The following is a 24,129-nucleotide window of genomic DNA, read 5'->3' on the forward strand; positions in this document are numbered from 1 at the left end:
ATGGCTCTTGCCCGGTACCTTGGAAACTGAGGCTAGCAGAGTCAAGAGCTGGAGGTTTGACGTTGTATGGGGTGCGCTGCTTTGGCGGTGGGCGGACTGTGAGATGGGGTTGGCGTTGGCGTTGATGAGGCTCTTTCTGGGGAATGCACCACAGTTTCGATGCACGTCAGTAACAAGCAAATATCCCTTCCTTTGCATCAAGGGCTACGGCGGCAACGATGGGAATATTCGCAAAAGAATAAGCCGCCAGGTATAGCGGGGAGCAAGCTAACCCCCCTGGGTAGCAGGTTTGATTTGATATTGTATTTCAATTAATCAACTAGTTACAGATGTATTGGGGTCCCTCTCTGTAGATACATTAACTTATGTAGGTGTCTGTCAAACTGGTTGGGAAGCATCGATGTTAACTACCGCCTAACTAAACCTTTGTGAACTGAGGAAGTCTCAGGGCAGCTGAAACTTCTTTCTTCTACATAAGTCAAAGTTATAAGAGTGTCATCAGTGTTCCGTTCAATCAAAGTTGCTTGTTGACCTGTGCAGTGGATTGGCTCAAGAGTTATTTCAACCGGTCTGCTCATAACAAGCAAGTCAAGGCTGGTATGCTTGTTTATTGGATCAGAATCAAGCAGCCAAGATGAGTTCCAGAAGTTAATTGCTGACCCTACCCATGTTGATCTCAAGGTCTAATTGAGCAACAACAACTGAATCATAATCATATATGTTCAACATAGTCCTTGGAGTTGATATCACCCAATGTCTTGGCATCTGTCATGTGATATCACCTTGCTAGACGGATGACATCAGCACTAGCACAGAACGATCTGTCGATTTCAGCCAAGCACTTTTGGCTTCCCTACAGGTGCTGTTCGATAAACCTTACATTCCCTGATAATCCTCAAAGTCACTAAACTACTCCGACAAGCCATTCTTGCTCCCTTCGCCAATTTCATATCCAGTTCCCCACCACATTTGGAAAGTTTATGACTATAATAATATCGGCTACACAAGCTCAGAGCCGCCATGAACCGGTTATTCGGCACCAAGAGCTCTGCTCCAAAGCCTACGCTCAATAGTGCCATCTCAAATGTACGCTTCTATTCCCCTACCCGCTCCTACGGATCATGCCGCCGAAGTCCCCCCAAACATCCATATCGTAACAGCTATTAAAATCAACTAATAGGTCGACAGCCGCGTCGCAAGCATAGACGTAAAACTCGCTGCCCTAAATGCTGAACTATCCTCCTACCAATCGCGAATGGCCAAAATGCGCGATGGCCCCGGGAAGAACGCCATACGCCAGAAGGCCCTTAAAGTCCTTCAACGCCGCAAACAATACGAAGCCCAGCGCGACCAACTCTCTCAGCAGTCGTGGAACATGGAACAGGCCGGCATGATGCAAGATAATCTGAAAAACGTCATGGCAACCGTGGATGCCATGAAGACCACGACAAAGACGCTGAAACAGCAATATGGCAAGGTTGACATCGACCAAATCGAGCGTATGCAGGATGAGATGCAGGATTTGATGGATATTGGAAATGAAATTCAGGAGAGTATTAGCCGCGCGTATGATGTGCCGGAAGATGTTGATGAGGCGGAACTTGATGCGGAATTGGAAGCGCTTGGGGAGGAGTCGATGTTTGAGAGTGCGATGGGTGAGGATGTCGTGCCTGCATTTCTTCAGGACGAGGTTGGGCCACCACAGTTTGTAGATGAGCCTCCTGAGCAGGGGAAGGTCAAGGAGGCCGCTGGGTGAGATGACGACGTGTGTTTTCTTTTCTCTTTTCACAATAAAACTCCATATATTCATGCTAACGCATTGCGGTCCTCTGCACTGCTTCTATTGTCATTCCGAGCATGTCAAGCTGCCTTTATTTAATATTGGCTTCATTCGTTATTGTGGCGTTCAGATTCTCTCTGTTTCACATGGTTCAAAATCATACAGAATACGTTCTATGTTTTAATGTGGAAATATAATTTTATATCAAGGCTTTCTACACATTCTATTGAACAGTAAAAAGTAAAATCGAGAGGATACCCTTGATATTTTGACTCTACCTTGCAGCGGTATATAAAATCCGCATGTCTAGTTATCTGCAAACTGGTCCCGCTATGATATGCGAAGTTGATCAATGTTCATCTAATCAAAATAATAACCCAACCCCTAATAACCGTCTAGCTCCAGTCTTGACGAAGAGAACAGGTTTTCGATACCCGGAAAATATCATACTTGTTGAAATATGAAGGCCGAATAGCGATCTCCGTGGAAGACCTCGCTTGAATATCAGCAATTTCAGCACTGCAACATCCGTAATGGCCAGCCGGGGCGAATATATAGAAGTAAAATGCCAGATAAAATGAACATGAAATGAAAAGAAATAGAAATGGATGTGGAATTAATAACCATACTACATGATCTGCCAAAAAGAAAGTTACAGGTTTCAAATTTGTCGTCCGTGATTACCTAAGTAGGTAACGTAATCAACCACCCAACGCCCGTTTACACCCAACGCCCGTTCAAATCTTCATTTTTCATTCATCTTTAACCACCCACAACATGCACCACGAAGCAGTTATACAAGCCGCGATTGATGATTTGAACGCGCAATTAACGCCTAATTACACTGAGACCGCTAAAAAATATGGAATCAGCCGATATACGTTGTCAAGGCGTTATAGAGGCGTTCAAATGTCAAGAAAGGCAGCAAGCTCTATCCACTGCAAAGCTCTCACTGATTCGCAAGAAAAACAGCTCCTTTTTCATATCAATCAATTGGCAGATCTCAGTTTCCCTTGTACGCCCCAAATCCTTCATAATCTCATTGTTGAGATTCTAAAAGCACCTATTGAAGTCAACTGGGTGGCTCAGTTCTGCAAGCGCCACAAGGATGTGATCAAGTCACTCTATCTGTGAAATATTGATCAAAAACACAAGATTGCAGACAATTCTGCATTCCTCAAGCATTATTTTGATCTTGTAATAGATTTCTTTCTTATACTGCTTTTTTCATTTTCATCTTGCTAATTTATCTTAATTTTTCAGCTGCAGGCAAAAATCATGAAATACAACCTTGAACCTGCGAATATCTACAACTTTGATGAGAAAGGATTCCTATTAGGATTCATTCACTCCCTCAAATGTATTGTATCGATTAATTCGCTCAAATCGGGCCATATGATAGGTGCCAGCCAGGATGGCAGTCGAGAATTCATAACACTACTTGCCTCAATTTGCGCAGATGGAACTTCGCTCCCACCTGCTCTCATATATCAAGGGGAATCAAGAGGTATGCAAGATACTTGGCTTGAAGATTTTGATGGTGAAAAGGATCAGGCCTACTTTGCTGCTTCAGAAAATGGGTGGAGCAATGATGAATATGGGTTAACATGGTTAAAGAAGATCTTTGAACCTCTTACAAAAAAGAAGACAGGCCGCGGATATAGACTTCTTATATTGAATGGCCACTCATCCCATGTTAATATGGCATTCATCAATTATGCAGATTGGAATTGAATTCTACTTGCTGTCTTTCCTCCCCATTCTACACACTGATTACAGCCGCTAGATGTTGGGATATTTGGACCATTGGGTAAATCATATTCCAAACAACTGAATGAATGAATGAGAACTGGAATGGGATTCATACGCACTACAAAGAGGTCTTTTTGGCAGCTTTTTGACACTGTGTGGAAGGAGACAGTTACATCTTCAAATATTGAAGCTGCATTTGCTGCTACTGGCCTACATCCATTCAATCCGGAACACATTCTTAAAAAGCTTCAAATATGACCTTGCAACCCCCCTGACGCAATATATCAACCAAGAACACCTACTTCTATTGTTGGCCTGTGGAAATTGGTGAAGCAAGTCAAGCAACAGCAGCATCAAATATCTAATGATCTCAACCGGGTGATCCGTGCAGGGGAAAATCTTGCTCTTGATAAAGAGGTTCTTTTAATAGAGAATCGGCAGCTTCAAAAAGCTCTTAATCAAGAGAGGAGACGTCGCAAGCGTGGCAGGGCAATGGGGTTGCTAGATCCCTTGAATCCATCATTGGCGCAGTTCTTCTCGCCGGCAAAGGTGCAGAGCATCCGCGAGAATTTGGCGGCCTCAGAGGTTGCCAAAAAGGATGAACAAGCTTGTAAGGAGGATGCAAAGCTGCAACGCACTATTCTTAAGGAACAGAAGGAGGCAGATATCATCCAGCAGAGGATGGAGCGGGAGGCAGCTCGCCAGGCCACAAAACAGCAAAAGGAAATGGATAATGCCGCAAGAGCTGCTCAACGGCAGATTGACAAGGAGCTTAGAGATGAGAAAAAGGCTCAGGAGCAAAAAGAAAAGGAAGAAGAATGAGCTGCTGTACAGCTACAATCATGATTGAATAAGAAGATGATTGAAGAATTCAAAAATCACCCTTCCTAATCGGGAAAGTAGACCCTTGATTTTGCAAAGAGTGGCTAAATCGCGTTTTCAGAGCCCTGCCAGGGTGCCCACAGATCCACTGCCAGAGGGATATGATGATATTGCAATCTCTACTGGTTTAATGACTGCTTGCTCGTTGAATCTGCCTCCACCCAAGATTTCATGTTCCGGGCGAGTTATTAAGCCAAACAAATGTTTACTGAATTAGCTATATATTTTTATATGTAATTTTCTATATATATTTTCACCCTATGATATATCATATTAAAATCTAATTGCGTTGTTGAAATAATGTTGAAAATATTTCATCATAGTGATGGCGAAATGGCGGGCGTTGAGTGTAAACGGGCGTTGGGTGGTGGATTACATTATTTGTAATGTAATCAATAAGTGAGCAAACCATATAAGTGAGTGAATTACTTCTCACTCTCTATATAATGAGAATGTCTTCAAAGCCTCAACTATAAAGAAAAACTAGCAAATTACATAATAAATTATTTTCTATACACTTAGAGCATGTATGAACAGTATGCTCAATAATTTCACAGATACTACTCTATGATGCTGCATGTTTTTATGATTACAACTCAACAGTCTCAATCATCTTCTGCTCTCATTCATTGACTCTTTGTATGCAATTCAAGTCTTCTTCAATTCTCAAAGCACTCTCTTGAGCTACATATGTATAGTCTCTTTCTTACTTTCTTTTTTATTTGATATTTTGAGCTTTTAACTCTCTGTTTTCAGCTGCTAGAATAGCAGCACACTGTACATTATCATTTGACATCTTTTAATCAACTGACTTAGAGCACAATTGATTGAACTGAGTAAGCTTTGTGTACAGTGCTTGATATATTATTTAACTTTCTCAGTCTGCTGCTTCAATTGATGTATATTATGTGATGTGATTGTCATTCAGAAGATTTGAGAGTTATGAAAGATCTCTAAAGAGATGAGAGTATGCATTATGATATTAAGCTATGAGAGAATCTGCTCAGAATCATATGAAATCAATTCAGCAGCTCTAAAGCTGCTCTTGATGTTGCTCTTAATCAGAGCTTGCATTTGAACTGCAGAATAGAAACTCAAAAACTTTTTTTTATCAATATGATTAATCTTAAACTGCATCTAATTTTTCATCTATTATTTGTATGCAGTTTTCAGAGATGAGAAGCAGTCAACATTCAATGACTGAAGAAGATGAGAGAAATATAATGACATGTAGAGAATAATAATTTGATTCTCAGTGTAAATTTAATCAAATTCAGCTGAGATATAATTTTAATGTCAGTTTAGAATCAATAGTTGATATCTGCTTTTTATACAGAGTAAAGTCTTTTTGTTGAACATCTCTTTCAGTCAATGCAAGTTTAGCTAATCAGTAATTTAGTCATTTTCACTAACTTCAATCACTTAGTTGTGTGATAGCTCTTCTAATTTATATTAGTAGAATTAATATATTTTTTCTTTGAAAATAATTATTATATATAAGACTCAGTCAGTTGCATTGACTTCAACAATAATAGTTACTTATTTCTGATTTTCAGACTGTATAAGCTTGAGATTCTTAGCTTTTTCAGATTCAATCATCACTCTGACAGTCTCAATTACACTCATCTGAAACTCTGTCTCATCAAAATTATAAATATCATCTTTCAAAATTTCATACTTCACAATAGTGTTTTGTACAAGTCTAAATCACTTATAGATAATCTCAGAATTCTCATATAGAGCTTACTGATAATCATACTTGCATGAGAACTTGAATTTCAGCTTATTATAGTATTTGATAAAATTTCATATTTATCATTCACTTATTGTGAATGAGAGATTGAATTTTTGACTGACAAGAAGAAGATTGATTATTTTTCATATAGCTGCAACTTAAAAAGATTAATTTTACTCATTCATGATCAGAATTCATTAAATAAAAGATTTTTTCTCTGTATAACTAAGTTTTTGATTCTTTGAAAGAATGTCAATATGTACTATATGATTATATATGCAATAAGTTAAAGTTGTATAAGAGACTTCATATAGCTTTGCTGCAGCTCATATACTTGAAATTTAATCATTTTTAAGTGCTTGAATGATTAAAAAAAGTCTTTCTTTCTGAGTAAAGACTTTATTTCTTTGTGTGATTGATATTTTTAATGCAAAGCATTTCTCATTGTATGAAGAGTAAGAAGTGATTCACTCACTTATATGATTTACTTACATATTGATTACATTAGTTAACATAATCAATAAGTGAGTGAATCATATAAGTGAGTGAATTACTTCTTACTCTTCATACAATAAGAAATGCTTTGTATCAAAAATATCAATCACACAAAGAAATAAAGTCTTTACTCAGAAAGAAAAACTTCTTTTAGTCATTCAAACACTTAAAAATAATTAAATTTCAAGTATATAAGCTGCAGTAAAGCTATATGAAGTCTTTTATACAACTTTAACTCATCACATACATGATTATACAGCATATATTGACACATTCTCAAAGAACTGAAAACTTAATCTTACAGAAAAAGAATCTCTTGTTTAATGAATTTTAATTATAAATAAGTAAAATTAGTTTCTCTGAATTATAGCTGTATGAGAAATAATTAATCTTCTTCTTGTTAGTTGAGAATTCAACTTCTCACTCACAGTGAGTGAATGCTGAGTACAAAACTTTGTTAAGTATTATAATAAACTGAAATTCAAGTTCTTATATAAATATGATCATCAATGAGCTTTATATGAGAATTTTGAAATTATCTGTGAGTGATTTAGACTTATATGAAACAGTATTGTAAAGTATAAAATTCTGAAAGATGATATCTATAACTTTGATGAGACAAAGTTTCAAATAAATATAATTGAGACTGTCAGAGTGATGACTGAATCTGAAAGAGCTGAAAATCTCAAGTTTATATAGTCTGAAGATTAGAAATAAGTGACTATTATTACTGAAGTCAATATAACTAACTGAGTCTTATATATAATAATTATTCTTAAAGAAAAGATGCATTAATTCTGCTGATATGAGACAGAAGAGCTATCATACAACTAAGTGATTGAAATTAATGAGAATGACTGAATCACTAATCAGCTGAACTTGCATTGACTGAAAGAGATGTTCAATAAAAAAACTTTAATTTATATAAAGAATAAATATCAACTATTGATTTTAAACTAACACTGAAGTCATATTTTAGTTAAATTTGATCAATTTTATACTGAGAATTAAATCATTGTTCTCTATATATCACTATATTTCTCTTATCTTCTTCAGTCATTAAATGTTGACTGCTTCTCATCTCTGAAAACTACATACAAATAGCAGATGAAAAATTATATATAGTTTAAAATTAATTATATTAATAAAAAAAAGTTTTTGAGTCTCTATTTTGCAATTTAAATATAGATTCTAACTGAGATTAATATTAAAAACAGCTTTAGAGCTGCTGAGCTGATTTCATATAATTCTAAGCAGATTTTCTTACAGTTTAATATTATAATATATACTCTCATCTCTTTAGAAATCTTTCACAGCTCTTAAACCTTCTGAGTAATAGTTATATTATATAATGTATGTCAATTGAAGCAGCAGACTAAGAAAGTTAAAGAATATATTAAGTACTGTACACAAAGCTCACTCAGTTCAATCAATTGTGCTCTAAGTCAGTTGATCAAAAGATGTCAAATAATAATACACAATGCTGCTATTCTAGCAGCTGAAAACAGAGAGTTAAGAGCTCAAAATATCAAACAAAAGAGAAAGCAAGAAAGAGACTGTACATATGTAGCTCAAAAGAGTGCTTTGAGAATTGAAGAAGACTTGAATTGCATACAAAGAGTCAATGAATGAGAGCAGAAGGTGATTAAGACTGCTGAGTTGTAATCATAAAAACATGCAGTATTATAGTGTAGTATCTGTGAAATTATTGAGCATACTGCCCATACATGCTCTAAGTGTATAGAAAATAATTTATAATGTAATTTGCTAGTTTTTCTTTATAGTTGAGGCTTTGAAGACATTCTCATTGTATAGAGAGTTGGGAAGTGGTTCACTCACTTATATGGTTCACTCACTTATTAATTACATTATCAGAACCCCACACAGCAAATTCGCAGTTCTATTGGTTATCTTGGTGGATGTTCGTGAAGAATGATCAGTAGAAGCGCGTCTAACCCAACAGCTTTAAAATTAGCCGCAGACCATTGATGGCACAAGCTGATTAGATCCATCAACGGATACACGTTTCACTGCGCATAGGATATCTAAGGTAAGGTGTTAAAACCAAAATTGCAACATAGGTAAATCACAGCTGTGTTTTTTATTATTATGTCATCAGATCTGGATTCCCCTGTGACATGTGTTTGCAAGTCGGGAGTTTGATCCGATTGTGAAAGTGCTTACTTAAGCTGTTTATTATCGGACTAGTTATCGTCGTTGCTGCAGCAACAGACACAGCGCTTTTTCTTCCGTCATCGCTCATCAGCTACCTCGACGACGACGCTCACCAATTCCTTTATTATTGTCTGTGGGCTTCATACTTCATTTCCAAATTCTGTTGCATATATTCTTTCTTGCTTCGTCTTCTTTGCTGATATCCACGAGCGGATAAAGAACTGAAAGTGGAGTTATTTCCTTGCGATCTCGCAATCGAGACGAACACTGCTGGATTATTTACTTGATTGACCATTTTGCTTACTGCCCGCCATTACCGTTTCGCATCTTGGGCGGTTTGCTTGGGGTGCAAATAATAATATATTTCCTCTAGATCATTTCCTCATTGATTGGTATATTACAGATTTTGCATGGATCGTAGTGAGCAGAACCACATTCTGACGCGTTGTTTATTATGTCCTCGTGATGCTAATACTTCTCTGGCTCTTATCCAGAAAAGGCACAGGGCATCTATTATGCAAAACTCTGGAATATTTGTCGACGAGAACTCGTACCTATCGAAAGCCTCTGGATTTAGGTCGATTTTCCCCTCGAAGCCGCACGAAAGAACCCGCTCAGCTGGTGGTGCCCTGATCGGCAACCCTGTAAACAGCAAACATATGCCCATGCCCCCACCCATGTTGCCTCCCGACCACATCCATTCCTTAAATACACAGCGACCTTTATCTGAAATATCCCACAACCGCGATGCGCCAAACAGCCCCTGTCCCAGCGACATGATTCCGAACATACCCACGGAGACTGGCTTGCATAAGAAAACCAAGAGCTCCGTGTCGTTACGGTCATTGGTAAAGGATATTACAACGCCTAGTAAGGCTTCTTCAACAGACAATGGAACGCGGGAAAAGAAACCAAAGAAAACAAAATCGTCAACCAGTTTATCAGCAATTTTCAAAAGGCCCCAGCGTGGACTAAAGAATGATGATTCCGACAACAAGCAGAAAGATAAGGAGAATATCATCTCTCCACAATCACCTAGGAGGGAGGTTTCTCCAATCTGGACTAAATTCGCTAGCCGGCCACTGCAAGATCAAGGAAGCAGTCGTTACATCCTTCAAAGAGGACGAACGTTAGACGAAGAAATGACACTGTATACCCCTCGAGACTACTCACCTTCCAGCCAGAGGAACTTTCATGGATATCAGCTACCGGCTCTAATACAACGACCAGATGCAAAACCGAGGCCAAAGACAGAGTATTTTACGTCTAGCTCTTCCTCCATTAAGGAGATGATTGTCGCTGTACATCGTTCAAGATCCTCTAAAGACCAGCAACGATCAAAAGGTGGAAATGATTGCATGGGAAACGAGGTCCGCTGTGGATCTCCAACGGAATACGGGCTGGAGAAACAACACGAATCAATTGGAAAGAGTGGATCCCGGGTAATGGCTGCCATTACAGCTTTCAACGCGAAGGGAAAGTCGAGCGAACCACAGAACCCCTCAGATCAGCAGGAGATCGAAAAAGCATTTGAAAAACTTTTGGTAAAATACCCTCTCCATCATATCTCTTTGGGATACAGTTAACCTAAATTTTTGCATGCACAGGATTCCCGTAACATTCCCCATAATATGCGCGATAAGATGCGCTCCATGGACACGAATATCAAAGCTGATTTCATACGGAAACACCATCTTGATATATGCTCGTCCACTTTACCATCTCCCAGCAAGGACAAAAACAGTTTGAATGCTCCTGACGATGGCGGAAAGGGTTCGAATGGAAAGGGATCTAGATCGCAACCTCGGAGCCGTCCTTTCTCCATATCAAAAGGGGAGCCGTCGTCCCCTAGAAAGAACGCCATTGACAGTGCAGCTTCTCACAAGCGTCCAAAATCTGTCGATTTATCTTGGGCCGGATCGTCCAAGGGGCTAACTGGCTCCAGCTCAATGTCGGGGATGGCCCCTCAGGCTCAACTGGATTATACAGCTGACCCCACAGACTTTGTTCATTACCTACATGAAGTACGGAAGCCAGAAATAGTAGAAGTTGGTAAACTCCACAAACTTCGAATACTCTTGAGAAACGAGACTGTGACGTGGGTTGATGCCTTTATTTCCCAAGGGGGAATGGACGAAGTAATCGAGCTTTTGTACCGTATACTCAAGGTGGAGTGGCGGTGCGTATTGACTGCTCCCTAAACTGCAACTCAAATAAACAAAATGCTTACTTAACAATCTTATAGGGAGGAGCACGAAGATGCACTGCTCCACGAAACATTGCTTTGCCTTAAGGCACTTTGCACCACCTCCCTCGCTCTCCGCCATCTTTCTTCCGTCGAGGCGGTGTTATTTCCAACCCTTTTGCACATGCTCTTCAATGAAGAGAAGAAAGGGCCAAGCGAATTCACAACACGGGGCATCGTCCTTAGTCTGCTTTTTACTCACCTTTCCTCGGCATCCCCAGGAAATTTGGTGCCCCGAGCCAAGACTATCCTGTCGTATATGCGTGATCCAACGCTACCAGAAGAATCCCAGCCGTTGAACTTTATTGCTAATATTTATCAACCTCGTCCATATCGAGTGTGGTGCAAGGAAGTAAGCAACGTGACTAAGGAGGTATTTTGGATATTCCTCCATCACCTCAACATTGTGCCCGTCGCAGAGTCCAGCGAGAAAAATTCGGAACCATATTGTAAACGCTACTTTCCTCCTCCTCGGCCCCCTGTCCCCGCTGCGCCTTATGTTGGTGGCGTTGAATGGGATGCCACCAACTACATCGCAAGCCATCTTGACCTTATAAATGGTTTGCTTGCGGCCATGCCCACTGCCAACGAGCGCAATACAATACGAGCTGAACTCCGGGCCTCAGGCTTTGAGAAAGTGATGGGCGGTAGTCTGCGTACGTGCAAGGAGAAATTTTACTCCTCCGTTCACGATGCGCTGCGCCTTTGGGTTGCAGCAGCTGCTGAAGATGGATGGGATTGTAAGTATGTTCGCGAGGGCCCGCCACGGGGAACGGATTCTAGATCAAGAAGTCCAATGAAAGCTGCACCTGGGAGTCCGAAGAAGCGCGCAGGCTTGGTGAGCGACGAGCCGCCTCGTTTAGATCTGGGTGGGGGGATTGCATCTAAAATAAGCGAAAACAATGGGGGTTGGCTATGACCTTTAATATAAACAAACCCATCATGCGTTCGTGGTGTTGGACAAGTTTGCTTTCCTTCTCTTTTTCTTTCGTTTTCCCATTGTATATGGTGTTTGTTTTGGGGCGCAAGGTAAACTTTGTTTCCTATTTCCTCCTTTTTTTTTTTTTTTCTTTTTGCTAACTCTGATTGCTGGTTGAACCTGTTTACTTCTTTTTGTCATGTGGACATGTTTAATGAATGAACAAACTGCATAACCTACATATTCATGCTACCTAATATCAAAGGTTGCAACGCATAATGAATGGCTTCGAAATAATGACTGAATGGAAAATTCTTCTTTTAACCTACTGTCTTGTCTTTTGGGCTTGATCACGCGTCAGGCAGCTACCCTGGGAATTTTTCTTGTGCCAATTCTTTAATCATATCCGACCAAGCAGGCCATGTGGCGCGGTCAAACAAACCTTATATACTACTTGTTCCTAGCGTTCTCACGGCTGCAAATAAACAGTATCTTCAGAATGGAGCCGTCCTACAGCACCTCATGGGAAATTCAGATTAAATACAGACAAAACGCTATACTCCCGATAGCTATCATGCCACGGAATCTTTGACTTTGGCCCTGGGTGTGGGTATACACTACAAAATATGCATACTTAACACCATACATGAACGCATATGGTCAACATCAGCACATAAAGACTGGACATGTTAGCGCATGGTATCTAGCGGATACGATGCTACGGAACTGCCGATAGACAGCGGGGTAAGTTGGGGATTTCAAGCTAATTTGGACCTCCACTTGGCGTTGGGATTGGCATAGACTGGCAGCGCGACTCTCTGGAACTTATTGGATTAGGAGGAATCAATCCCAAAGGCTGTATGGAGTGTGTGGGGCGCCCAACTTGAAGCATTTGAGACGTGGGAGATCCGCATTTCCAAGACTGCGGGGAGAAACTTGTTTTATCATCTTTCAAACGAGACGCCACTGCTGGTTGAACCTCTGTGAACTCCAATGCCAAAAATGCTCTTTGGCGATTCTAATCGAAAATGTACTGACGCAGCATTCTCCCCCTCACCAGATCGGCTCCCAAGCTTAGGATTGGATTCAGATTGCCTTGAAGAAGACCTAGTTCTTCTCATGTGCTCTTCCAAGGTTATTGAAATTCTTTGTCCTGTCGTTTGATACAGAAGCGAGCGTGCAACATCCCAAGTCCCTGGACTGCTATCAGAGCCCGCGCATATTACTCTGGTGGAGAAAAGTCTATGCGCCTTTCTGTCGGGAATCGTTGACAGCAAATGGCAGCAAAAACCACCTGACGGTGAATACTAGGGTAGGCTTATTGGCTCTGCGGTGTTTGAATCCGCCCTCGCTCTCGAGCTCCTCCAAGGTACAAGAGGTTGTGGCTAAGTTAATAGGATTAAATCAGCCATAGCTCCGACCCATATTTCAGGCTAAGACTAGTTATTTGGAGATGGGAGCTCCTTTCAAACATATCCCCCCCCCGCATTTCACTCGAATTCGAATTCGCTCTCGAACTTTGTGGATTTCACCTTGGGACGTCTGCCGCGCCCTGCCAAACTTATCTTCCCATTGGTGTATGAGCACTCCTTGCTCTATATATCATTTTGGATTCTATCCTATCAAGTCAGGAGGAGAACGCCATTGCGATTCTACAGCTTTGCCATTGGATTCTTCCTGAATAAGAAGATTTTGAGTCCACTATCTTAACTTGTCCCTCGGAGTCCCTACATCGCCACTGACTCTGTATGTTGGTTGAGCAGTGAATGAATGTGCGTCTGCAAAAGCGGGGATCATCATCCATCCTTGGTTTGGCTAACCGAGAGAATTGCCTGCTTCAATTCCTTCTACTTTTCGCATGGCCGGATGATGGAGCTGAAGTTTGGGGAAGCCCAGCTCGGCAATACTTTAAAAGGACCACTATTGCACGTTCAGGAAAATGTCGATGTTGTTGACAAGAAATGGACACCAGGAAGTAACAGAACTTCAACAGAATCGCATTCCAAACTTGATCCCAGTTTCCTTAGGCTCCCTCCTCCCCCTGTACTATTTCTTGAAGACTTATCTCCTATTTTGACAAAAAACAACAGGCCAATTGTTAATAGGAAATGAATCCATCTTCGGATCCTGACTTCGAGAAGGGTGGTAAAGATAATACCTCACAAGAGGCCCATATCGAACATGGCGGTCTGGATGATGGCGGGGGCCTCGGCGTGAATGAGAGGGCATTGATTCGCAAAATCGACTGGCGTCTACTCCCAATTCTAGGGGCTTTGTATGCGATTGCACTGATTGATCGTGTCAATGTAAGCAATCATATTACCGTGTTGCCTTTTTAAGTTCATGTTAACGTATATGACAGATATCCAATGCCCGCGTGGCAGGGATGAATGCGGAGCTGAAACTCCATGTAGGCTCACGTTATAACATTGCTCTACTTGTTTTTTTCATCCCTTACTTTATTTTCGAGGTAGGCCATGCCAAACGCAGCTAATGCTCTCAAATATGGATCTTGTCACGCAAATGCAAACCCTTAATACACTGCTTGTGCTAATACATTTTTGTTTTTAATCACTAGCTTCCTTCAAATATCGTCCTTCGAAAGGTTGGAAGTGCCAATTGGCTTGCCTTTATTGCCTTTGCGTGGGGAACAGTTATGCTGGGACAGGTATGTGGATACTTTTTGATGTTTCTTTCGTAACTTTTGTTAAACCTCTCTTGCAGGGATTCGTGCACAGCTGGCAAGCTCTTACAGCACTGCGTTTCATCTTGGGGTTCTTCGAATCTGGTGCGCCTAATGATCTCAACCACGATTTGAACAGTGATCGGCTAATAACGAATGCTATAGGGTTCTTTCCGGGTTGTGTGTATTTAATTTCTTGTTGGTATGTGAGGTATGAGGTGCAGACACGGTGCGTATACAATATCTATCTCAAAGGAAGGAAATCCAAAAAAAAAAAAAAAGAAAAAAAAAGTGAATTCTTACTCTATACTACACCAGACTCGCTCAATTCTACCTATTTTCTGTTCTCATTGGAGGCTTCTCGAGTATTCTCGCATTCGGCCTGATGCAGATGCAAGGATTGCGGGGATATCTAGGCTGGCGGTGGATTTTTGTAAGTTTCAGAAATCAAGAAATCCAGTCTAGAGTGATATTGACTAACTTGATATACAATATCCAAGATTATCGAGGGCCTTATCACCCAATTAGTAGGGATCGCCTCGTGGTTCCTAATCGTCGATTTCCCAGACAAAGCTCATAAGAAAAATCTCCTGACCTCACAAGAGGCTGAGTTTATCAAACAACGCATTGAAAATGATCGGGCTGATGCTGTTCCTGACCCTCTAACTTGGGCAAAGCTTGGGAAGCATTTGGCGGACCTGAAGCTGTGGGCTTTGTAGGTGTTCAAACGGAGCTTTATGTGTGTTTCATATGTTCTAACCAGCATTCAGCGCTCTTATGTTCATGTCAAGTACAATGCCTGCGTAAGTTTACCACTTTTTAAGAGGACGCCAGACCGGTATACTAACACCATTATTCCAGGTACGCCTTTGCCTATTTCTCACCGACCATCATCCAGGTAAGGCATATTGTGAAAGCGAGCTCTTCATCACAGGTCAAACTAACTTTAAAATATTGCAGGGTATGGGATACAGTGGCGGCATTGCAAACCTCCTCTCCGCACCACCAGTCGTCTTTGCGGTGATTACCGCTTACAGCTTCGCTTTAATAGGCGACAAATACCACATCCGCGTTACCGTCATCGTCGCACAATGTGTCATCGCCATCGTCGGTCTTGTGATCACCGCATACCACCCAAAACCCGGTCCTCGCTACGTCGGCATCTTCCTCGGCACTGCTGGGTGCCAGGGGAACATTCCAGCCATCCTAGCCTACCAATCCAATAACATCCGCATGCAATCTAAGAGATCCGTAGGGAGTGCAATGCAGATTGGATTTGGTGCCATCGGGGGCATTCTTGCGTCGACCACTTTCCGCGAAGTAGATGCCCCTAAGTATGTCCCTGGCTTGTGGATTACGACTGGGTTGCAGTTCCTCATCCTGGGGTTAGTGACTTGCACAACAATTCACTTCTGGCGGAGAAACAAGCAGGTCGATGAAGGGACGGCGACGAAGCTGATCGAAGGTCTTGCAGGGTTTAAATATACGCTATAAGGAAAGGATGGATGATGTGGTATGTCTAATGACTATTATTTTCTTAATGCAAGTCAACATAATCCAGCATTACCATTTAGTGTAGCTAGTTAAATTTAATAAGAAACACTACAGTTTCTTCAGCTCGCTGGAGTTTCTTGCTCTTCACTCAATATCACACGGACCCCTTTATCGAGTAACTGTTTCCAGTGATAATCAGTTGCAACCTCACCTCCCTATCAATGCCTCGCCCCGCAATATTAGTTTACTACGCGCATTCCTTCGGCGACCAAAGCCACTACTCATTTGTGATTAGTTCCTGCAACTGTGAAACTAAGAATAATCAGTAGTGTGGTCAAACTTTCTCGCAAATTCCCACAGCGCTAACTCAGGAGCCCATGGCAAATAACCTTAACCCCGCATGAAAACTCCCGTTTGTTGTCAAGGCCAGCTTAGCTGGCAGTGGGCCCTAAGGGTCCACCCAAAAGTTCCACACTTCCTGGATGAACCTATTCTTAGGGCTCTTAACCTGGTTCTTTCTTGTAATTTATATCAAAGACATTGATGTGCCATCATATCCGCCAATAATAAGAATGCTTTTTCACAGGGTATACCTCACAGCAGAATTTCCACCCTTTCTTTTTGCACTGGGACATGAGCACTTGATGTGATGTGGCCTATCCACTCAGAACAAGGGTCCTCATTCGCGCCGTGTCATGGTGCCGGAAATATTGGAGTAAGGCTAGATATCGATCTTACGATGGATTTCTACCTCACATCGGTGAAGTCGTTTCGAAACCATCTATGGATTCCTATAGATACAGCCAAGGCAGGGCCATACAAGGAAACGAGCATCTATTACACCAACGGCTTTGGAATAAATCGCTCTTGCATATTTCCCCCAGTATAGCGTGGATAAAGGATCAGTGGTGATGAGCATTGAGAGTGGTGGTACGTTTACCCTCGGAACTCGAGAGTGATTAATCTGAACATATATCGATCGCTGGAAGATCGCTGGAGGAGACAGCTGGGAAATCTTGAGAAGATCGAGGTGAGATACTTCCCTCCGTGCTTCCAGTACTGGAACCTCATGATGGAGGGAGAAACGCTGATGGTCATCATTCAAACAACCAACCACTAACGTGGAATATTTATTAATTTTAATAATTTTATATAAGAGATCATTTTGCCCTTGAACAAGCAAAACACCTAATCTCCAGAGAAAAAGAGATAGGGACAGAACAGGCCAAAAAGAAAAGGAAAAAAAAAAGGGGGGGCATGGCACTATTACCACCAGTAGTTCAGCATACCGGCGAAACGGTGCTGCAACATTTAACCTCATCGGTGCGACCAAAGAGCTTTCCCAGCTTGAGGTTAGACTGCGCACAGCCAACCTGGCCCGCAAGTCAGGGGCCAGTGACGAAATCATCGTAGCTATCTTATTACAAGATATCGGGTAGTCCACGAACCTTGTGTCACTCTCTCAGGACAGTAGTACGAAAGATATACGGCACTAGGTAGAGAGAGTATCTGCATCAGTTGGGGTTCAGAGAAATGAAGCAAAAATTATCTATCCGTACCTGGGTTGAAATGGAAAAAAACCTGGCAGCTGCACACAAAATATCGTTGCAGGATTATGAAGACATAGCCACCAAATACCTTATCGGGAGGTTGAAAATGAATTCAGCTTCCCCTGTTTATCTGCAGCGAGATATAATTCATTGAACAGTGGAATTCACTCACTCTCTCTTCATCCAAAGTTCGCGATCACCCTTCACTCTCCACTCAAGACAATACGTTCTTCCCCAGCGCCCCACTGTCATTGTATGCGTCGATGGTTTGGACCCATCCTACCTCCCGGAGTGAATTCCAACCCAACTCCCAACAGTAAAATCATTGATTGAAAGCGACTTCCACGCCCCCGCAAAATTCGCCATGCCTTTCTTCACAAACCCAAACAACGTCTCCATCATCACCGGCGCCCCGCCCTCTGTGCACCGAGTCGCAGGAAATCTCTTCCTCGACCGCGAGACGGATGAGGAAATATGATCGAAGACAGCAACCTGCTCAGGGGCTCACCGATTCTAGTGCAGATTGCTAAACGGGGCGTGCGGGTTACAGCGGTAACTGCGATGCATAAACTGAGAGAATGATCCTCGTGCATGATCCTGTTGGTAACCAAAGTCAAAGCTAAAGCAAAGGTGTAAAGAATCAAGCAATTCGCTTTTCTGCGCAAGATGCGAGCCATTGTAGTATGGATGAGAACGGCATATCAGATGTAGAGGCGCGGATAGGGCGCTCCGCACCGCCTCAGTATTGTGTCGAACTTTCCCTAATTGTGTTCGACGTGGGCATCAAGCTATTGCAGGAGGATCGTGCGGGTCTCTTTTTTGACTCTATCAGAATATATCCAAGACAAGCGCGCACCGGGCACAAAAGAGGCAGCTAGGAGAGCGACTGGGCAGGTTGGTTGAGCTAGGCGCTCTGGTTGCTGTAACCGGTGACCATGGGTTGAGTCACAAAGCAAGAGCAACACTGAAGGAGACGGAGAACTAATGTTTTGTTCCTGGAGAACGAGTTAGAGGCCAGGTTTGGACTGGGGTGTGCAAGAGTTATATATCCTATCACTGACCCCTTTGTTCGGCATCAAGATGTATTGGGTTCTTTTGTTCGCGTTTACGTAGAAAGCTCTGCAGAGAAGCAATTACCAGCCATGCTGGAGTTTTGTCGTTCCAGTTCGAGCCAGGGTGAGCTTGCAGTGAGCGGGGAGGCGGCGGCGAAAATGTTCGATCTTCCCCTGGATCGAGAGGGGCATACTGTGGTTATTTAAACGAGGAATGCGGTGATTTGGGAGCGGAGGAATAAACATGACCTATCAAATTTGGGAGATAATCGTTTGCTGTCTCAGGGGGGGCGTAGTGAGCAGGCGTACCCCTTTTGATGTCAGTTGGCGTGAAGACTCCCGAGCTGCGTCAATGAGAAAGTGGAGGAACTATGACATTGTTGATCTGGCGCTTAACTGGTAAAATCCAAGGTTTGGGGAAATGATGGTGCCCGATGTGAGCCAAGCTTATCCATATATAATGGACGATAGCATCCGTATTGCAGAAAATATATCATTCTTCCAGTATTTATAAATACATACATAAATGTACCTTTCCAACTTTAACTCCCAAAACACCCAGCAAGCACCCCTAAGAATTGCTTTTGGCGGAGGATGAAGTTGGCGTGGTTGGCTCCTTCTGAGATGAAGGTGAGGACGAAGTTGATAACAAACCATTTAATGACTGATGGACGTAATCTCGTATCTGTAGCGAGATTGCAAGAGAGCTTTATCAGCTTTCGATGAACACTATTTGTGAGAGAATAATATTTGCTAAAGATAAAACATGACAACAGATAGACGCCCTACTTACAGGAAGAAACGGATTTTCCTTCTCTTCCAAATCCAGATACATTACGCAATATATCAAAACGTCTAGTTCCCGGGGGAAAGAAAAGGACAACTCAGCATATACCTTAAATGTATCATTTTGGATAATAGAAAGGCGTAGGAGATATACATACAACCAATAAGCGTCCATTGTACAATCTTCGTCCATTTAGACCATGTTGGCCGTGCCCACTTTAGCTTGGCCCGCCGTCGATACTTCCGCTCTAATCTAAACTGCTGCTTTGGTGACAACTTAGACATATCTGGTGGCCATATCCTCTTTGCGCGAAATGGGTTTATGGACAGGGTTTCCGGCTTTTGACTGCTTGGGGTAGAGGCTCCTGCTGCGGAGGGTGAAGACTCGACGGAGGATGAGGATAAGGATGAGGAGAAATTTGAAATTGAGGTGTTAAATGCACATTTCTGTATGGACTGGAAGGGCGAGGGGGAGGCAGTGGATAATGGGACGAGGGATGATTGAGCGGAGGTCGGTATTCGGGTGGAAAGTGAACAGCATAGGTATGAAGCTGAGGGGGGACATCTCTGAGGGGTAAACGAGTTAATTCAAGCCCTTACATAGCAATATGGCCAGCAGGAAAAAGAATAGAAACATACTATAGAGCTATTGAAGGCAATCGGTCTTCTGGTATTGAGACTTCGCTGACATGCGGCTATTGCTATCTCAAAGCTTGACGCTGCTCGGACAGCCAGTCTCGAAGTCCCTGTCATTGACATGGCAAAACTACACGAGTAATGCCACCGGGCTTAAATATATCTTGTAGGCCGAGTGTAGGGAGCGAAGGTTTTTATCGGTTCACGAAGTACGGGCAAGGTTTGAACATCTGACGTTGAATTCGAAGATGCTGACTGTCTTGGCAACAACCCCTTTCAAGCCCTAAACATGAAATATCCACATGTATCTAACATACAGAAACGCAATGAATTCTTCTCAAGAAAATGGTACTCTCAATTAAGTTAAATTCCAAATATGTATATATTATTAGCGAATACCCTGCATTACTCCTAATCCTTGCGCCATGAGCGCATATCAGGGAAGGAGTCGGCATCATCATCATCATCATCATCACCATCTTTTCCTTCTGCCTACAAGATACATTCGTATTTACTCTCTCAAATATTGCCTATATGGGAGCAGAAACGCATCCAACCGATCCTACCATACGGACCTACCACAGGCACGGGAAATGCGGCGTAAGTCGGTCCCTAAATCTCAATAGTCGAACAGCATTGCCCCGTCTTGTTGTCCATACCCAATTGTCACCTACTCCCCTTCCAGTCGGCCTCTGGGTATACCGAAATACGCAGTATGTCACTGTATGGCATAGTAGACTGGAATCACACACGATGCAAGCTCAACGAGGTCTCGACGAGATCCGAGGAGTATCTAAGAAACATGACTGGTTCACATATAGTTATGATCCAGCAGAGAGGGTATGTGTGTAAGGCAGCATAGCCACCGTATCTGACACTTTTCCAATCTCCATTCTTGCGCTTCGAGGGCGTGTCAAGCGTAAAAAATCAACGGTCAGATAAAAGAGGCCAAAGTAATATAAGGTGGCATTATTCGAGCTAAACAAGAGCAATCTATGTCAAAACAATCCACAATACATGGTTGACTAGCAGAAGACCCGCCAATTCAATTGCGACTTAAATATGGCCTTAAAAGTGGTCGACAAGCACCATCTCAGGTTAATCAAAAACTAGAAAATTAAAGTGCATATATAATATGTCTTTGAAGAAGCAGCATTGAGACTCAACAGCTCTCTATGCAAGTCTTGAAAATGCTTGTGTGGGAAGTTCGAAATATCTAAGGTATGTCATATGAAGAAACCAGTGGCAACTTTTTTGTCTATTTGTTTAGGATGATATATGGGGGTGAAGCAGAAGCATCAACCATCACACCGAGCACCATGAATTAATTGCTTGTTGATTTTGTTCGCCGCCAGCCTTTTGCCCTGTTGTTACGCTCCGCCTGCTGCACTAGCCCTAACACGTGATCTAGATAGCCTGTATATAGCGTAGCTAGCCTCCCCTCTCGGATGAGAGGAATTCCGAACGAAGATACATACGCGATATTCGTTATCAGATTTTATATATTCGGTACCTAGGTGAAGACAGGCAATGGGATCGGGAATCCAGTGTGCAAGCCAGAACTTCAAGGATGTTCATGTCGAAGGGAGTTAGCGGCAGGGGAAAACATCAAGGGCAGCAACAAAAAATGTCCTGGCCAGTCCTCCTCCTCCTAACCAACTACTCCGTAACCAGGGGTTTAGTTGAAATGCTGCACAATGTTTGTTTCGCTGGATGTTCACGTGGGAAAACTAAATCTTAGTCACGTGAGCCATGGCTTGATGGAATAATAATTATCCCAGAAGCCTCGGCATTTTTTGAAGGCTGTGAGATGCTACGGAATAAATTTTCGTCGAATGGTTCCAGCGTCGATTCGATATCTAATATATAGAATTAACGAATCCGCTCAAAGGTTGTTTGCCCTGTCTTCTTCTTCTTCAACCCCATTATACCCTTTTGCTCCTTGGATTTTCTCTGTGCAATACCTCTCTCATCCCGCTACATCCACACCCACCATGTCTCAAGGTACCCCCTCCATCTGCTTCTCCGTCCAAAGGCTCCCTTCGTCACTATTACCACGTTTTCAATGCTGACATGTGATAATCCCTCATAGCATCGCAACGTCTCTCCCAGGTCACTTCGCACCTTTCTAGCAAGGGTGGAGTCGCTGCCATCACCACCAAAAACCCCGATGATATTGTAGTGACCTGTGCCCTGCGATCTGCCCTCACCAAAGGTGGCAAGGGCGGCTTCAAGGACACCGCCGCATCTGATCTGCTGGCTGGCGTATTCAAGTCTCTGATCAAAAAATCCAAGATCGACCCCGCGCTGGTCGAGGATATTGCTGTTGGATCAGTCTTGCCTCCCGGAGGAGGTGCTACTGAGTTCCGTGCCGCCGCTCTGGTCGCTGGGTTCCCCGTGACTACCTCTGTCAAGGCTCTCAACAGACAGTGCTCCAGCAGTCTCCAGGCAATTGTTGATATTGCCAACGCCATCAAGGCCGGAATGATTGAGGTTGGCATCGGTGCTGGCGTTGAGAGCATGTCGCAACAATATAGGTAACTCCTCCAGTTAAATATTTTGTCCTACCATTTGAAATACAAAAGTAAGATCCCACTAACCCGCCCCCAGCCCTGCCGCCGTGTCTGATTTCTCCGAACTGCTGGAAAACAACCAAGAAGCCGCCAACTGCAAGGTGCCCATGGGTGTCCTCTCTGAGAAAATGGCCAAGGACCGCAAAATCACTCGTGCTGAGCAGGACGCCTTTGCCGCATCCTCCTACCAAAAAGCCATCAAGGCGCAAGAGGCCGGTCTCTTCAATGAAGAGATTGTCCCATTGACCGTCAAAGTCGTCGATCCCAAAACCGACAAAGAATCCACCATCACCGTCTCCCGCGATGACGGCGTTCGTCCGGGTATCACAGCCGAATCGCTCTCCAAGATCCGCCCCGCCTTTGCCAAGGACGGCAGCATTCATGCAGGCAATTCGTCGCAGATTTCAGATGGCGCTGCCGCCGTGCTGCTCATGAAGCGTTCCACTGCTGAGCGCCTGGGCCAGAAGATCATTGGCAAATACGTCACTGCCAGCGTGGTTGGTGTCGAGCCACTTCTCATGGGTATAGGGCCATGGAAGGCTATCCCCGTCGCTCTTGAGAAGGCCGGCTTGTCTAGGAGTGATGTGGATATTTATGAGATTAACGAGGCGTTTGCGTCACAGTGTGTGTGGTGTGTTAAGGAGCTAGGACTTCCGTTGGAGAAAGTTAACCCCAAGGGTGGTGCTATTGCCTTTGGACACCCGCTTGGCTGCACGGGTGCTAGACAGGTTTGCACTCTCCTGACCGAGTTGAAGAGGACCGGGAAAAAGACTGGTGTTACTAGTATGTGTGTTGGTACCGGGATGGGTATGGCTGCTGTCTGGGTGGCGGAGTGAGTCACTGATGCGCCGAGGTAGCAGAGGTTGCAGTGGTTACGGTCTTTTTCCTTTTTCAAGAGACGATTAGAGCGAAGGTGCTCATCGTGTTTCTTCCCCCTCCATCCCCCCCCCCCTTGTTATGTAGTTGATCTTAAAAGATCTGTGTATCAGTATATACTGTTTATTTTCTTTTTTCCAGTTGTGTTTGTACTTGCGCTATGAACATGACAGTATATATATCCATATGGTTCAATGAAGTTTATGAAATTGAAACAAATACTCATATATCTATCCTTTCATACTGGTATAAACTTCTTAGTTAAGTCTGGGAGTAAAAGGGGTCATTTATCCCGACCAAGCAACTTAGCCCAACCCTCCCACCTCCAGTCCTCTCTCCCCGGTTCATTGAAGACAACAAGAAAGGGATGGAAAATTATTCCATATTAGCATACTGAGTTAGTGAAGCCAGTTTCGTTCTCAGGACGAACGAAACCTAAAATACCAAGGTTAGTGGAAAGCATTGATTAGTATTGCTGCCCCCTTAATGTCAAGAA

At 42.8% G+C, this 24,129-nt stretch overlaps 5 protein-coding genes across 5 annotated transcripts; 4 read left to right on the forward strand and 1 right to left on the reverse strand.

The window, feature by feature from the left end:
- Positions 1–1,020: 1,020 nt before the first annotated feature.
- PADG_01682 (uncharacterized protein) lies at positions 1,021–1,756 on the forward strand (the record flags this gene model as incomplete). The annotated part of the gene is made up of 2 exons (XM_010759242.1): positions 1,021–1,086; positions 1,181–1,756. 2 exons carry the CDS (start codon positions 1,021–1,023, stop codon positions 1,754–1,756), a joined length of 642 nt encoding a protein of 213 aa, XP_010757544.1.
- Positions 1,757–9,334: 7,578 nt separating this feature from the next.
- Positions 9,335–11,983, forward strand: PADG_01683 (uncharacterized protein; the record flags this gene model as incomplete). Its single annotated transcript, XM_010758721.1, has 3 exons — positions 9,335–10,363; positions 10,427–10,998; positions 11,065–11,983. 3 exons carry the CDS (start codon positions 9,335–9,337, stop codon positions 11,981–11,983), a joined length of 2,520 nt encoding a protein of 839 aa, XP_010757023.1.
- Positions 11,984–13,852: 1,869 nt separating this feature from the next.
- Positions 13,853–16,160, forward strand: PADG_01684 (uncharacterized protein; the record flags this gene model as incomplete). Its single annotated transcript, XM_010758722.1, has 11 exons — positions 13,853–14,026; positions 14,089–14,289; positions 14,346–14,453; positions 14,562–14,651; positions 14,708–14,771; positions 14,832–14,895; positions 14,985–15,099; positions 15,167–15,381; positions 15,437–15,469; positions 15,528–15,564; positions 15,627–16,160. The coding sequence occupies 11 exons, from the start codon at positions 13,853–13,855 to the stop codon at positions 16,158–16,160; spliced, it is 1,635 nt and encodes a 544-aa protein (XP_010757024.1).
- A 3,173-nt stretch (positions 16,161–19,333) lies between these two features.
- On the reverse strand, positions 19,334–20,307 carry PADG_01685 (uncharacterized protein; the record flags this gene model as incomplete). Its single annotated transcript, XM_010758723.1, has 4 exons — positions 19,334–19,447; positions 19,556–19,617; positions 19,707–20,115; positions 20,188–20,307. The coding sequence occupies 4 exons, from the start codon at positions 20,305–20,307 to the stop codon at positions 19,334–19,336; spliced, it is 705 nt and encodes a 234-aa protein (XP_010757025.1).
- Positions 20,308–22,178: 1,871 nt separating this feature from the next.
- PADG_01687 (uncharacterized protein) lies at positions 22,179–23,593 on the forward strand (the record flags this gene model as incomplete). Its single annotated transcript, XM_010759243.1, has 3 exons — positions 22,179–22,188; positions 22,277–22,721; positions 22,795–23,593. 3 exons carry the CDS (start codon positions 22,179–22,181, stop codon positions 23,591–23,593), a joined length of 1,254 nt encoding a protein of 417 aa, XP_010757545.1.
- Between the last annotated feature and the right edge of the window lie 536 nt (positions 23,594–24,129).

Source organism: Paracoccidioides brasiliensis (assembly GCF_000150735.1).
Source record: "Paracoccidioides brasiliensis Pb18 unplaced genomic scaffold supercont2.2, whole genome shotgun sequence".
In the NCBI taxonomy this organism is placed as follows: Eukaryota; Fungi; Ascomycota; class Eurotiomycetes; order Onygenales; family Ajellomycetaceae; genus Paracoccidioides; species Paracoccidioides brasiliensis.